Genomic DNA, 16,753 nt, shown 5'->3' with positions numbered 1-16,753 from the left:
TTGACTATTGATTATTTTAAATTAAAATGTCTTTCTAATTGTAGGTGTGAAATTTCATCTTCCTGTTCATGTCTGGGAGCCAGGAATACATTACATAAGGCACCTACACAGTGTTACACAAGCTATGGTGCTGGAATAATCAATTCTCCTCGTCTGTGTCTAGCTAAGAGGTTCTCTTATCTACTCAATGCTGAGCCTTCAGAAATGCCATCCTTCCCAACTGCATCCTCAAAAATTATTCCTAATGTTACCACTGTGTCAATCAGAGCCCCAGCAAGAAACAGACTCAAAGTAGATATTCTGCAGACAGTCTAATAAAGGGACTTTTCAAAGCTGTGGGTGGGGTAAGAAAACCCAAAAGAGATGATGTGCTAGTAACAGTTGGCATAAAGGGGCAAAGGGATAAATAGGTTACAAGAAACACAAAAAGAGAAACTCTATCAGAGGGTGAACCAAAGGTCCAGCTGAAGCTGTGACCTTGGGCCATGGGATGCATCCAAACTGAAGGGATCTCACATGGAGATGGCTGAGGGAATAAACTTCCCGACCACACTCTTCTACACATAGTTCTTTTTATGTTTCCCACAGGCACACTTAATTAGAAGCCAGAGGGCAATGGAGCCCTGCTGATGCATTACCTATCAGCCTTCGTACACAGAGAAAGGTAGGAGAGGGGGTGGAGAGTGTACCTGGAGGGGCAAACAAAAGATATCCAGTACACCCACCAAGGAAAAGGAAGACACGAGCTTTCTAAGTCAATGACTAATCACCCAGTGCCCTGCTTCCAAGAGGTGGTATAGCCATCAGTGTACTAGGTACTGAAGAAAGCATTTTCCAAGCCCCAGAGAAGAGGCCAACATTCACAATGAGACAAAAACAAAGATGAACTAACCTTTTCAAGCTGATCCATTTTTTCTGACCATTCCTAAAACAAAACAATAAAATAGTACAGTTTCCAGGGAAGAGTATCAATAATACCAAGATCTTAAGAAAACAAAATAACCCTCTCCACCCAAAGCAACCAATCAACCAAACAAAACAGCAAATATAAAGAAAGCCAAGAGTCCTAAAAGGAAAAGAAAATGAACTTTATATAAAATTCTAAAGCACATACATAAGCCTGCAAATTTTTACTAAGCAGAGCACCCAAACAAGGCTGTATCTGATGTTCTGATGCAGTTTTCAGCTTATTCCTGAGGGTTTTTCTATGAGTACTATTAATATTTCTTGGGAGTGGGTAGCTGGGACCAGCTGTGTTGGTAATTCTACAACTGCTCTATAAAAATTAATTGACTGAAAAACAGGCGGGGGGCAGGGGTTGTCTTCAGCAGCCCCCAATCATTATTTTCCTTCTCATTTTCACTTTACCAATATCTTTTATGCCATCTGATAAAAGTTAAAGGAGAAGGGATTACGCCCCTTATTCACCAAGCACAGAAGAGGGGAAAAAATAACCACTGGTACAAAAGGCTATATCCCAACTGCCTACAATCAGAGTCCACCAATTTTAGATTATCTCTTCATTTATATAAATTCATATCACAGTTATTCACTAATTATTGGTGAATGATTTTTTTTTCTGGCTAGTAAATGTCTGACATGACTAATACACACTGTAAAACAAGTCAACCAACCACCCCACCTACTGCAGATGAAATAATGTATTTTCTTAAAAGGAAATGTAATATAATAAATTGACCCTATCTTAATAAATCAGAATTATCATTACAGTATTTTGATGCTTATCTTAAATTCAAAATGCCATTGAACAAAATATACTTTATAGTTATTATAAGAGCCAGTAATAGTATTAGTTTCTTATTGTCATTCATTCAGCATCTTTCAATGGATGGTTCTACTGAGATTACAGAAGTTCCTCTCAGTCTAGTTGGCTGGGGATGAGGAAACTTGGGACAGAGGTTGTAAGAACTATGTACTCCATGGATGATCACTAGCTTGATAGCATCTTCTCCACTATAAAGGCAAGTGTTTTGGGACTAGGCTTTCAGACAGGTTTTTGGAGGGCAGAGACCTTTTTCCTTATCTTGGGGTTCACCACCAGATTACGAACACACTACTTTCCTCTCCATTTTACAAAGTTATACAGTTTGGAAAATGATAGTCTCACATTATGGACACATTTCATGATTATAACTGTAAAGTTCCTTAATAATTTCCCACCCTAAGGCCAAATGAAATCTCAAAGAACTTATATAGCATTCCTTTTCTCCTGGGTTGTAAATATCTTCTACCAGGTTTATGGCATGATTTTTGAAATCATGTCACTAAGTGAAATCTTTCCACCAGCCTTGGGCAGTGCCACATATAAAATACCTGGTCCTTTCTGGCTAATGCCAAAGCCAGTCCTTCTGCCATTTTGGCTCTGTTGGCTTGGAATGTCTCATTCTGCTCTTGAAATTTCCGCATGGAAGCTGTTAACAAAGAGGCTCTATTTGAGATATGGAGATATTTCAGAAACAGCACGTCAAATAGCCCATGTGATTACTTTACAACTGTCCCCTAACAAAAAAGGCCAAGGTCACAGAGTGGATTATGAGACTGGGAAAAACCTGACCCATCTTGACTTTCCCAGAATCTTTTGCCCTTAGTAATAGACCACAGTTTTGTTTTAGCTTGTTTCCAATTGTTCTTGGTTTTTTGTTATAGTCAAGTATATACATTTAGGAAGATGCCAAAGGGTAACTTTCTAAATGATACAGTGATAGAACACTGAGTTAGGCAGGTTGCCAGAAAACACCAATGCTATTGCTAAGTGATGGCTACTACTACTTTATCAGAATTAAAACAAAAAGTCAAAACAAAGCAAAACACTTCTTCCACTTTATTTTCCTCAAAAAAATTTTTTTAGTATATATTATATCAACAAAAAATAACTTTCTACTTCTGTTAGCATCTTTCTTGGATTGAACCCAAAGGAGAACATATGATTTAGGGTAAACTAAACAAAATGTATGTTCTATTGTTAGAGGAGTGATGACAGATAAAGATTTTCCCCAGTTCTTGAACAAAGCAGCAATGAAGCTATGGCTAGAACCAAAGTTTCTTAATGTAGGCCCAAGGACCAGGCACTTGATTTTACTAAAAACTAAGGGCAGCCAATAAACCAGCCAACTGGATGAGATACATAATAACCTTCTCCTAAGAAGCATGCCCATAAAGCAACATAAGGATGAACTGTATGCTTATAACTATCAGATAAATGTTATATCAACTTGATTAAGAAGTACACTACTTATAAAATAAAGATCTAGGCTATGATGAAGGACAAACTTAACCATACGCTATTGTTTCATTTCAAAAAACTAAACCCTGGAAAGATTGAAAAAAGCAGGAAAAAAAATACGTACAATCCTGGTGTTTTTCTAATGCAATTTCAAGCTTCTCTTTTATCTTCTGCAAGTTTCGGACCTGTTCAGCATAGTCTTGGGTGAGGAGGGTGACGCACATACCAGGAATGGACAAACATCAGGAAAGGAAGTTAATTAAACAAAAAAAAATGAATGAAAATGATGATGATTTTCTCAACCTGAAAACCATTCCTGTTAAGGAAAGCTGGGCAGACAGCCTCCCATTAACAATGAACAACACAGGCAAACAGGTATAGTACGAACTACCCACAGTGTAAATGGTGAATACAAACAGGCAGATTTGTTTAGCCTTGAGAGAGAACAAGAACTGGGCCTGGTCTGGTCATCAGAAATGCCCCGCCATGAAAACCATTATCTCATTACTTAATTTCAAATCTCAGTTTCACCTTCCTTTCCAGTCTTAGCAGTAGGATAGATCAAAGGGAATTCACTGAACAGCTCACTTAAGAGTCCATACAACTGAGTGACAGTGGTTAGGGCAATAGCAAACATCTTACCACAGTATTGCCTTTGCAATAAAAGTACTTAATTCTCTAGAAAAGTCAGCTTCCTTTCTACACAGAACTGAGCTGCCTGTGACATATTAAAGGTGAAAGTCAGAATTAATTACCTTGGTAGCCAAAGAAGATAGTATGGTATAGTGGAAAAGTAGACAGGCTTTAGTTCAAATCCCAACTCTGTCAGTCCTTAGCTGAGAGACCTTAAGCAAATTATTGATCCTAAGTATTAGTTTCTTCATTTATGAAATGATGATATTAATTTATCTACCTCAAAGGATGTATTAGATAATAAACTAAATGTTCTATATGCCTTAATTATAAAACAAACTAAGTGCTTTAAGCACGTTGCACACAATGCTCAATAAAGGGTAGCTGATACTGTGGTTGTTATTATTATTCACACTGAGCCAGTAGGTAAATGCCCAGGACATAAGTGGGCTTAATAAATGTCAGTCCTCTTCCCTGTCCCTCCTCTAACATCAGTCAAGCCCAAACTATTTAGGGAAGATCCATATTACCTTAGAGCTTTCTCCCCAACACTGAACAAATATAAAGTTACTTCACCTCTGTTACTGGTATTACTTACAGGTAGGGGTAACAGGATAATAACAATTGAGTTTAAAGCAGACTGTAGTGGTTTGGATCCCAGCTCTACCACCTACTACCTCTGTGACCTTAATGTCACTAAGCATTGTTAGGCTAGAGTGAGAACAAAATGAGATAATGGACTAGCTAGGAGCTGTGAGTTATACTATATACCTTTGATAACTACACAAACACAAATATTTCACATACAACTTGGTGAATTTTGTAGTCTGTTGCTTTCATTACAGTAAAATGGGCATAAGGCCAAAGGACAAAAACAAACACAGAAGTCATTGACCACTTCACAGGCTGAAGCTTTCAAAATGTATCTACTGGCAGAAACCAAAATAAGAACTCACAACTCTATCACAAATATGCCCTCTGCTCAGGCAAAGAATGTAATAGGAGTGGTGTACATCGTAAACTGCACATAAAAGACATAATGAGAGTTATAGCTTCTATACAGGTGCTGAAGTTAGAAATACCACTGAAAAGTAGCCCAAAGACCCGGAAAGACATTACACAGGTGATATGTATCTGTAGCAAGTGGCAACGTAGCACCAAACCCTGTCTGGTGCTGAAGAATCCAACATCTGTTGGCCATTCCCTAAAAATGCTATCTCCTAACCCTCTCCACCTGAAAGCAAGCTAGGCTAATGGATGAAAGATAGTTAAATCTACATATACTTTTAATACCTTTTATATCCACGGTTAGAAATCTCAGGAGCAGAAAAACGTCAGTTTTTTTTTTTAACTTTAAAACTCAGTTTTGAATTTACACTATTCAGTACACTAACAAAAGAAGGGATTAAAGGGGGTACAAGTTGCTCCTTTTTGACTGAGAATATCAAAATATGTCAAAATAACTGTAAGGTTATGCTGTTTGGCTTTTTTATAGGCAAAGAGGGTCAGGCAAGGCAAGTTGCCTTTGTTTGCTTCTTATGAGTTCTTAGACATACCAGAAAGCCTGGCCTCTAATTTCCGTATCTGTTCATTCCTTCTCAAAAGCTGGGATGAAAGATCTTCTCTGGAGCTGCTTCCATCAGACGCCTGTTGAGACAGATATAAGAGGTTGTATTCATACCTGGATTTTTAGCAGCGTGAGACCACAATATTCAATCAGAAAGCAACAACTCTTATTTTAGGTTTGGTTACACTTTAAGTGATAACTGAAAAGTTTCTCTAACTATAAAGCAGAAGCAACACTACCTCCATGTATAATGTGAAGAGATACAAGATGCAAAACAGATAAATTGTGTGTGTGTGTGTGTGTGTGTGTGCGCGCGCGCACACACTACTGGCATACACAGTGGTAAACAAATCCATTATGATCATATTACACCAAGTACATAATACAAAAAAATATATTTTCAGATAAAAAAGTAAAGCACTTTATTTTTCCAAAGGTAAAATCCTGAGGTAAAGGGAAGAAGGTTCTTTAGCAAGGGACCAAAGAAAGGCTGGTTGGTCTGTGATGAAGAACCTATCACTGACATTGATAAAGTTTCAGTATCTTCATCTGTAAAACAAAGGGGTATCAATCTATAGCTCTAAAATGCATCAAAAACTTTAGCAGATAATATACATTCAGTAAATCACTGTATTAATGAGACGTCAAATTTTCCCAATAATTTAGCTTATCTTAAAACATGTGCACTGCTACTACTTTGGGCACTGCTTACTACTGCTAATAAATAAATCACTTTATCTTTCTACTTTTGATTATAAAATTTTAAAAATACAGAAGAGTAAGGAGGGTGGTTTAATGAACACTCTCTCTCTACTTTAACAACTGCTGATTTTTCCCATATTTGCTTCATCAATTTTTATTCTACTATAGTACTTCAAATAGCAGACATTGACATTTCATCCTAAATATTTTGATAAACATTTCTAAAATATAAGGACATTTTCCTTTATCGCCACAATACCATTATTATACCTAACAAAATCAAAAAATAATAGTATCTAATATCCAGTCTTCAGTCTTCCCCATTTACTGCCAAAATGTATTTACAGGTGGTTGAACAACTCATTTTAAATATTCATTTACCCACTGAGCCACTTACTTGTCCATTATGGAGGGTATAGTTAAAAGGGAGTCTCAGGAGGCGGAAGGTCCAGGTTAAAGTCCCATCTTCACCACTAACAAACTACAAGAACTTGGACCAATTACTTAACTTCTCTGTGCACTGGTTTCCTCACATGTAAAATGTAACAAACATAATCTACGTCACAAAGCTGTGATGAGGATTAAATAAATGAATATTTGTCAGGTCTTGAAAACACAGCCTGGCACGTAATTAATACGTATCATCTATTAGTAGTACAAGTTATGATTATTACTGTCAGTGAGACATCTATTCTTAGCACTGTGCTAAGCACTGGAAACAGTGGTGAAACGGAGTCCCGACCTAAAACAGCAGCAGCTGCAGCAACTACGAATTACGAAGTGCTTATTAAGAGCCAGGCACTATACTAAGTGTTTTATATACTATGCAGAAAAGAGTTAACATCCCAGGCCTGAGACTGCTATCCTTGGCAAGGCCTGCTTGTAAGGCGAGCCCTTGGCTGGCCTGTGGGAACTTAGATTTTACAAGGGTTCTCACCATTCCTGATAAGAATGGCTCACTGTACCTAAACTAATTGTGCCAAAAATATGGTTTATGCTGAACACCTGTTTTCGTTCTAGGAGTCTGGAATTTTGGTAAATGCTAGGCAGAGGGTGCCTATATGACTAGCCTCCAGTAAAATTCCTGGGCACTGAGTCTCTAATGAGCTTCCTTGATAGATAACATTTTATCCTGTGTTGTCACAATTCCTTGCTGAGGGAAATAAGTGTGCCCTATGCAACTCCACTGGGAGAGGACTCTTGGAAGCCTGTGCCTGCTTTCCTCCAGACTTTGTTCATGCACCTTTTCCCTTTGCTAATTTTTCCTTGTAGTAAATGTTTTCACTGTGGTAAATGATAGTAGTGAGTAAAACTATATGCTGAGTCCTGTGAGTTCTTCTAATGAATAATCGAACCTAGGGGAGAACCTTGCCTGCCCACCCTGCCCCAACACACATACTTTAATAAAGACAGGTATAGTTCCTATCTCCATTTTATAGATGTGGAAATTAAGGCACAGAAAAGTGACAAAAAATTTTCCCAAGGTCACACAATAATGATGAAAGAGGAATCAAATCCAGGTCTACCTCCATAACCTGGCCTGAGTTCCTAACTGTTACTCTACTGCCTCTCATGAAGCTCCCAGTTTAGTGGGAGAGCCAAACAAGCAAATCATCAACAACAATGCAGTGTAACAGGTGATATTACAGAGGATATAGGAGACAAGGGACCAAATTCAGCCAGTAGGGATAAAGAGTAGAGGGGGTGAGATGGGCAGGTCGGGTCAAGGGGGCTTCCTGGAAGTAACATGTGAGCCAAGTCTTGAAGGATGCACACAAGTATGTCAGGAATTCAGAAGTGAGAGGAGGACATAGGAGAAATTCCAGAGAGAGGAGACAGAATATGCAAGCATTTGTAGGTATGATGGAAAGTTGTCCATTCCATAAAGTACATTAAGTTCAATGTACAATGGCTGGAGCACAGGGTATAGGAAAGTAGAATGAGATAACAGTAGGATGGGTTAGCTGTGACAAGACCACAGAGGTTTACCATTATACTATAATAATGACTTTGCACTTCATCCTGCAGATGATGGGGAAGCCACTGAGGAGTTTCAAGCATTGGACAGACATGAACAGGTCCGCTCTGGGGAGTTACTGGAGCCAGGGGGCCCAGATAGGCTACCACATTTGTCCACGAAAGAAAGACAGCCTGAAATAAAATGGAAGTAAAATGTACTACTAGTAAATGGAGTACAAAGGGTAAGTTTGAGTCAGGAGATGGAAGCCAAAATACTTGCTGACTAACTGGACACCAAGCAGTGAAGAAGTGAAGAGTCTAAAATGTCTCCAAGGTTTCTTGCTGGTGACTTGGGGGATGAAGGTGCACATGTAGAAATGGAGTTAATGAATTCAGTTTTGTTCATGTTAGAATTTGAGATACCAGAGGAAAGCCACCTGGTTGGAGAAATATATGCAATGGGATATAAAGGTCTGGAGATAGGGAGTGAAGATCAGAATGTATACATAAATAAGTTCGAACAGATAACTTTAGAAGTCACACAGCAAAGTATTTCCTGAATTCAGGCCAATCTCCATATCTGGAATACATTCAAGATGAGAGACTTCATTTAGCAAGTCAGTGTGAAGGCAAAGCAAGTACTTCTGCCACAGAACTCAGCATTAAAACTATGTCCTTCAGCCTGGTGATCAAATGTGCATTTATATTTCCTGTTAAATACAGGAGCGAATGATAATTTAGATCTGGTCATCTACTGTTCCACCCCAATAACCTAATAGCTTCTGCCACGTAATCTGACCTGAACAGATAGTATAAGAAAGGAGGACTCATCTGACCATGGAAACAACTCAAGTATCTATCACTAGTAGAAGACAGAGACAAATTGTGGCCTTTTCAAATGCTGGAATTTTATACAGCAGTAAAAATAAATGAATCACCTATAGTGTACCATTTTTATAAAGTTTGAAAACAAGCAACATTAAACAACAGATTGTTTATGAATACATATGTATCTGGTAGGATATTTTAAAAAGCAAAGGACTGATATACACAAACTTTTGGACAGGTTACCTGAAGGGGCGGAAAGGGAAGGGAACCAAGAAGGAGCAAACAAGTGGCTTTGACAGCACCGATAATGTTCTAGTTCTCTGTATAGGTGACAGATTTAACAAGCATTCATTTTATTTTTATGCCTTATACTTTACACTTACATTACATACATTCTTTTACATATATCAAGCATTATAAATAACTTCTTTTAAGTTATCTAACTTTAAGAGGATCCTGTTATATGCCACCGACCCGATTTTAATCCTAAGGCATGACACTTACCTAACACAGCAGCATCCTCAAATCTTTCCAGCTACAAAGGTATTTTACAAATAAGGGATACAATGCAGCCATCAGTGCAATCTTTTCATCAATTTCCCCACTAAAATAGTGCTAATTCCCTGGCTAATTCCACACCAAACTCACAGACCTCGCTAAGCAACAATGACTTAGAGTGTATATATGTGCAGACACAACAAGCCAAAGTATTTCGAGAAACAAAATGTAAAAGAAGATGCACAAGGTATATAGATGAAAAAAGAGCACAAGAGGACAATGTAGAGAATATGCAAAGGGACCCACGAAAAATAAAAAAATAGAAAAGCACCTCAGAGCAAGAAGAATCAGACATAAACTACAAATAATCTTGCAATTTTAAAAGAAAATACTTATTGGAGGGACTTCCCTGGTGGTCCAGTAGCTAAAGACTCCATGCTCCCAATGCAGGGGGCCCAGGTTCGATCCCTGGTCAGAGAACTAGATCCCACATGCTGCAACTGAGAGTTCACATGCTGCAACTCAAGATCCTGCATGCTGCAACTCAAGATCCCGCATGCTGCAACTAAAGATCCTGCGTGCCGCAACAAAGATCCTGAGGGCCGCAACTAAGACCCAGAGCAGCCAAATACATAAATATCTAAAAATGTATATATATAAAAAAATGGCTATTACAAAATAATAAAAATTTATTGCAAAGATTCCCTGAAATATTATTTTAAAAATACAATGAGGCTGTACCAAACATTAAAAACTAGAGAAGATACTTACAAAGTCATCTCCTGAGTCAGCTCCCATGGAGGCAACTGATTCCTTGCTCACTGATCGTGGGATCCTAGTAGCACCTCCTGGCCTCTGAGCGACAGCAGTCTCTTCTGCAATTTTCTTCTTTAGTTTTGCAAACATTTTGCTGTGTGGCTATCCTGCACTGATGGCCAGGTCTTGAACCCCCAACAGTTGTTAGGCCAGCAACCAGGAATTTCGAGACAGGTGCCTAAAAAGTTCCAGATATCCAAACTAACTGCATTCCCACTGAAATGTGGGCCAAAGGCTTGTGGCAATAGCGTATCTATAAATCAGATGAAAGAGCGCTCTAAGTTAAACACCAGAGAAATTTCACATCTGGGTTGTTTTGTTAAGCTTCAGGTTTCAAGATTAAATTTCATAAGTTTACATGCACACTTACTAGAACACAATTACTAAACATCTGAAAAGCACTCAGGTGCTACAGATGCACGTACAGATAAGGAAATCCAGTCTCAAGGAGGTGAAGTAATCTGCCAAAGATTGTGTGGCTAAATGCAGCGTTGGCATTTGAACCCAGGACTCTGACTCACAAGTCCTTACTCTTTTTTTTTTTTTAATTACACCACATTGGCTGTGGCATGTAACACATCAAGTAAAATTTCCCACGGCAAACATTAACATAATGCTTCTGAATCCTTCCCCCAATAATATTAAGTTCAACTACAGTTTAGACAAAAGCATGTAACTCAATACAGGGAGAAGGTATAATGTTCTAATGTTCCAAGATGGTTTGGAATCAGCTGTTCACTAGAAAATGTTGACAACTTTTTTCCTAAAAAAACAGGCAAGCCAGCCAACGTATCAGATATCCTTAAATGTTTCCTGGAAATGCTGTGTGGTTCTCTTTTTTAAGAGTGACTAAAATTACCTCAAGTCAATTTCTTTTCTCACAATGTTTTACATGATAGTCAATCATCTTTCCCTCCTAACGTGCATGAAACATTTACATTCTGGGTCCAAACTTAACTTTTGATATTTTGTGGAGGATAACTAAGCTCCACTCTAAGATGTACAAATGACTTCTTACCACTTCAGAGCATCCATTTAAGTCTGTACAATTCTTCAAAAGTTTTACCTTCAATGTCTGTAAACCACCTACTCACCTGGCTTATCTACTAGATTTAAAACAGCTTGGAGGTCAAAGCTTTCTGTCCTGCATGAAGACAAAAATAAAATGCATTGAATATTTCCTCTCAAGTGTAAGGCCAAAATGTTGCGGGGTCGGGCCGGGGGTGTGGAAGAGGAGGCAGGAAGGACTAAGGTGAGGGGGAGAGAAAATCTGTGCTACCACAATCCTCAGGGGTCTCCCCTCCCTCACCCTGGTCTTTGCATCTGTGATTTGCCTAAGAGCTTCACTTAAAGGCACAAAGAACAGAATCTCTCATTGTAGTAAGTGGCTAAACTCACTTCGCCTTGGGAGGAGCAGTGAGCAAAAGAACTTCAACGAGATTAAGGTTTCCCAGGGCCAGTATTTATTTCAGTTGATTCTGACAGTCACACTGTTTACCCGGCCAGACCCCAGAGCCTTGACTCGCACTAAGAAAGTCGCTGAGAAAAAGGATGGCTAAGTTGGGTAAAAGAGCTTTCTAATGCCCGGGGGCCAGCCACCTGCCACGGCAGTTTGGATCCCACTCAGTCTCCTTCCAGACCCGCCCGTGCGTGGACTGTCAAAGAAGGGAAGGACCAATGTGTCTCCCATTTGACAGCAGGAAAACCGAGACCCAGAGAGGAAGAGTGACTGGTCCAAAGTCGCGCAGGGGGGGAAATTCCGGAACCCCAGCCTTCAGGTTCCCAGGCCGGGGAGCCCGCCTCTGCCCCCACCCTCGTCCTTTCTGCACCGCGGTACTGCCCTCCGCCTTGGGTCTTGGGCAACCCAGTCGGGGCCTCTTTGGGCGCACTCCGAGACCACCGGGAGAAAGAGGGGCCTGCTCGTGTCTCCGGTCCCCGCCCGCGCACCTGCCGCTCTCTGGGCAGCCGGCAGAGCCCCGCCTCCGGGGCCTCTCGTGAGCGCCGGCCCGCGTCACCAGCCCCCACAGCCGGCCTGCGGGCAGAGCAGCAACCCGGAACCGCACTTCCACCAGCGCGCCGGAAGTGGCTGCGCGCGGGGCCGTCCCACCGTGCGCATGCGCCTGAGCGCCGTCTCCTCGGCGGCCGGCGCGACCTTCGGGGTGGCGGTTGGGCCGGAACCGCTGGAGGGCGCGGGGCTGGGTGCTCCCTGAAGCCGGCCCGCCACGTCAGCAGGCGGCCATAATCCTCGTAGGAGGGCTGGATGGCTGAAGCACTTCTTTCCTTTTTTTTTCTTTTTTTAAAGGGGGCGGTGCGGAGCAGGGGAAGTGGTAGGAGCCTGGTGCAAAGGGGAAAGAACTGATTGCTGCGGTGGTGCCAGCCTGCGGCGTGGAAACCTCAGGCCGTGGCTGCGCTGGCCCAACCCAGACTTTTCACTCCTCTCCCTGCATCCCAGTCTGCACCCTACACGGCCGCCTTGTCCCTGCAAGCCCCTGCCGCCTTCCTCACGCTGGAACCTATGGCTCCACACGTTAGTACTGGGAACTCGCGCTTCGTAATGGGTGTTTTCAGTTTTGTGCCTGTGACCCACTTGTAGGACACGTAATGTGTCATTGAAAGAAGAGTTTCCGGAATCATACCCTTATTATATAGTGCAGTCTGATATATTGCATTTCATTAGAAACACACGCTAGCGGCAGCCCACCACATTCATTTCACTAGCCACTAATGGGCCTCCAACTTTTGACAGATGAAGAAAGTCCAGAGAGGTAAAACTGCCTTGTACAAAATTACAGTACAAACTGGTAGCCTACGTCGGGTCTCGACTCCTTAATGCCAACCAAGCCAGACATTCCACATTGAAGTTGCACATGTTCTTGCCCAGACCCAACACCAGCCTGAGGGCCAGCAGCTTCAACCCAATCCCCTGAAACAATCCCTCCCTCAGTGTGTCCCACCTGGAGGAGGGCAGGGAAAAAACCAAGACTAGGACGTAGCAGAAATTTACAAACTAAAACAACAGCATCAAATCCTCAACCTCAAGACTGTTTCAAGTAACCGAGGAATTATCTGAAAGAAGCAAACCCTATCAGTTTAGCCCTTATGTTGTCAACAATTTTGAAGAAGTAGCAAAAACTTTAAGCAAATAATGTTTATTTTTATATCGATGATACACTTAATATATACGTGAATTCAAGATACAAAATTCATTTACAAGAGTTCACACCTGATGAATGTAATCACATTCCTAGAGAGAACATTTATCAATGCAAAAATGTCTTCAATACACTGACAACAAAAATCAAATATTCTGTAATCTTGTTATTCAATAAACATCAAAACAATGTTTAACTCTCCATCCTCTACTATTTAAGAGCCCTCAAGGTGGTAGGCACCATATAACAGAAGAAAACATTGGAAAAGACAAGGGCCTACTGAATCTGCTCTGCAGAATCACAGTGTTTACTCTGATATTCATTTACTTAAGTAGTGAAAGGCTTGCTATCCTTTATGACAAATCACGTACCATACAAGAGTCAAAAGTGATGATCAAGAAAATAAAATGTTTTGATAACTTCTCAATTTCTAAAGTCTATGACATATTAGCCATAACAGACAAAGCAGAAAAAGGCTGCTGAAAAGGAACACAATAGGAAAACATCCTTAAGAGTATGTATGGCTTAAGCAATTTAGAAACACAACAGGTAAGACTTTTACAATACCACAGTTGTTCAAGTCAAATGATATTGACAATATAATATTCCCCCTTAGTCATTGGTGGTAAATAGCCCCTTCAAATTTAATTCTACTGAGAACACATAAAACTAGTGAATCCAAATGGTTTCTTGTCTCACACAGCTGAGTTGATGGATTTTGTTCTAAAGTATTAACCCACAATACCCAAAATTTAATACAAATGAGCAACAAGACTACGTTTCAAGGATTACAGTGATTTGTGAATAGCTAGATAGGCAACCAAATAGCTTCATTATTTGCACGACAGATTAGCAGCACTTGGATAAGAACTGTTAGGTGAAAATTATTGTGCTTCAACCTCTCAAAGAGAGCTAATAAATATACCTCTATAATCCTTATAGTGTTACAATTCTATAACATTTCAGTTACAGACAAGCACAATTTTTAAAAAGTATTTCACACCACTAGGAAATCAAGTAATTATATTCTCCAAATGTAATTTCTGCTATGATTGAAACAAGTGCATTTCTGCCTAATATCCATAATATAGACAATAGATTCACCATTATTTTCAGGGAAAAAAGACCAAATATAACTTATTTTAACTCCTATTTGATTATCTTAACCTTTAGTGATGACTTGAATAAAGAAAAAGGTATTCAACCTTACAATGGAAACTACTCAGAGAAAATAATAATGTGGCCTGAAATGACAAAATTCTTTAGAGCTAAGTAGGAAATGATTTAAAACTGCTTCATCACATTCAATGATTAGTGAAACCACTATTTTTACTGGTGCTACACAGTGAAGATAAACCTATTTGGATAAATTCCTTCATTTGTAAACTCTACTATGAAAATGGTAGGACATTGCATCTGCCTTTCCTATTACCTAAGACCTTTCTACTTTGACAGGAAGAAGCCTCCAAAATGTATCTCTTGATTGTTGAGTGGCAAGGTTTATTAAAAACAACAAATAAAAAACAGCTGGAGAACTAGTCACATGATCTATGTGATGAAAGGAATGTAACCAGATAACTATAAAAAGTCACAAACACAAAGACCTAAAATATTTTACTGAACGATTGAGTTCTTTTTAATAAAAAAGAAACAAAAGTTTTTTTAAAAACTCATTCTGCAAGAAATAGTAAATAAAAATTCTCATTGCCCTAAAACATTTGAAGCAATTTTTCCTGCAGATTTTTAATACATTACAACACATACCTATAATCTTAAAAAAAAGTCAGTAACATGCAAAGAAGGGTAGGAATAGATTTTTTAATTTAAATAGTGTTTATTTCTATATGTTTGGAAATATTTACTCTTGGGATTATCATATATGATCATTTCACATTTTACAATGGTTTGATGTTTGAAAATATCAAACCATTTTACTGACTTGATGTTTGAAAAGACTTATGGGTCAAATTGTAATGTTTACAAATCTTAATTTTCAATCACAGATAAGTGGACATTCATGACAGTTTCAAAAGAGAAAAGAATATTAGTAATATAGGGCTTCCCTGGTGGCGCAGTGGTTAACAATCTGCCTGCCAATGCAGGAGACACGGGTTCGACCCCTGGCCCAGGAAGATCCCACATGCCACAGAGCAACTAAGCCCATGTGCCACAACTACTGAGCCTGTGCTCTAGAGCCTGTGAGCCACAATTACTGAGCCCACGTGCCACAACTACTGAAGCCCACATGCCTAGAGGCCGTGCTCCGCAACAAGAGAAGCCACTGCAGTGAGAAGCCCACGCACCGCAACAAAGAGTAGCCCCTGCTAACTCAACTTGAGAAAGCCTGCGTGCAGCGAAGACCCAACGCAGCCAAAAATAAAATAAATTAAAAAAAAAGAATATTAGTAATATAAAATTTTAAATAATGTTTACTGCATACCTAAAGGAAGGCTAGCTATAATTCCCCATCTCATTCTGAAGTGACATAAACAATCATTCTATTAATCTTCATTCCATAAGCCTATCAGAAAAGTAAAAAAACTCAACCCTAAAATTACCAATGTCTCAATAAACAATACTACACCTAAAAAGATGATTGTCTTGGGATGTAGACTGGAATTGTTCACCAAAATAGGAAAGTATTCCCAATTTATAGTCTGTTCTATGACCAAATTCAGGCTTTATGATTAAGTGAATCTGGAGTGCAGAATTAGTATACCTCAAACTGCTAAAAAACTCTGAAAGCACTGTTCAAATATGTTTTTTAAAAAAATCATACTGCTTAGAATAGTTTGATAATTTAAAATATAACTTTAAAAAACACAAATTAACAAAAATATTTTTAAATTAAGAAATGGTGCTTCAGTCAGTGATTAACAACGTTATATCAAAATGGAATTCTTCTTAAAAGTCAATATTACACCAAACTAAGTTAAAAATATCAATTTTAGCTTAAGAAAACATTTCATATCTACAGAATTCCAAAGGAAATATTTCTATGGCATCAACAAATTAGTTACACTTGATTTAATACATTTATCTTTACCCATTTAAGGGCATGTCCCCCTACATCATCCTGACATCCTTCCCTTCAATAGGTGATTGATTCCATTCACACATCAATTATCCTTCCTTAAACACAAGGCATGTTTAATAAATCTCTGCGTTCAAAAATTCAGTGAAGCTGGGACACAGTGTAATTATTATGTTTTGAAATTCTCGTTTGAGGAAGATGAACTGCCTTAATAAAATTGTTTTTTAAGGTAAAGTGGTCACAGTATCCAGGAAAGAACTGGAGGTACAGCATGAACAGGTATAAAGTATCCATGTCTAAGACTGCAGGAGAATAGGGGG

The 16,753-nt window shown here is 39.3% G+C and overlaps 1 protein-coding gene across 4 annotated transcripts in view; it reads right to left on the bottom strand.

The window, feature by feature from the left end:
• The window catches only part of GOLGA1 (golgin A1), a 52,205-nt gene extending 39,875 nt beyond the window's left edge, over positions 1 to 12,330 (bottom strand). For 2 of the 4 annotated variants that reach the window (XM_060154371.1, XM_060154372.1), the window contains exons 1-7: positions 12,195 to 12,330; positions 11,342 to 11,391; positions 10,203 to 10,500; positions 5,434 to 5,524; positions 3,369 to 3,443; positions 2,335 to 2,432; positions 893 to 925 (exon numbers count right to left, since the gene is read on the bottom strand). In XM_060154371.1, coding sequence (XP_060010354.1) covers positions 893 to 925; positions 2,335 to 2,432; positions 3,369 to 3,443; positions 5,434 to 5,524; positions 10,203 to 10,337 — 432 coding nt within the window. In that variant the 5' untranslated portion in view covers positions 10,338 to 10,500; positions 11,342 to 11,391; positions 12,195 to 12,330. Of the gene's footprint in view, positions 1 to 892; positions 926 to 2,334; positions 2,433 to 3,368; positions 3,444 to 5,433; positions 5,525 to 10,202; positions 10,501 to 11,341; positions 11,392 to 12,194 lie in introns of those variants that run through there. The other 2 variants (XM_060154374.1, XM_060154373.1) reach the window with 2 other exon arrangements.
• Positions 12,331 to 16,753: the final 4,423 nt, after the last annotated feature.

This window comes from Lagenorhynchus albirostris, chromosome 7 (assembly GCF_949774975.1).
Source record: "Lagenorhynchus albirostris chromosome 7, mLagAlb1.1, whole genome shotgun sequence".
NCBI lineage: Eukaryota > Metazoa > Chordata > Mammalia > Artiodactyla > Delphinidae > Lagenorhynchus > Lagenorhynchus albirostris.
This window is presented reverse-complemented; position numbering and strand designations above follow the sequence as displayed.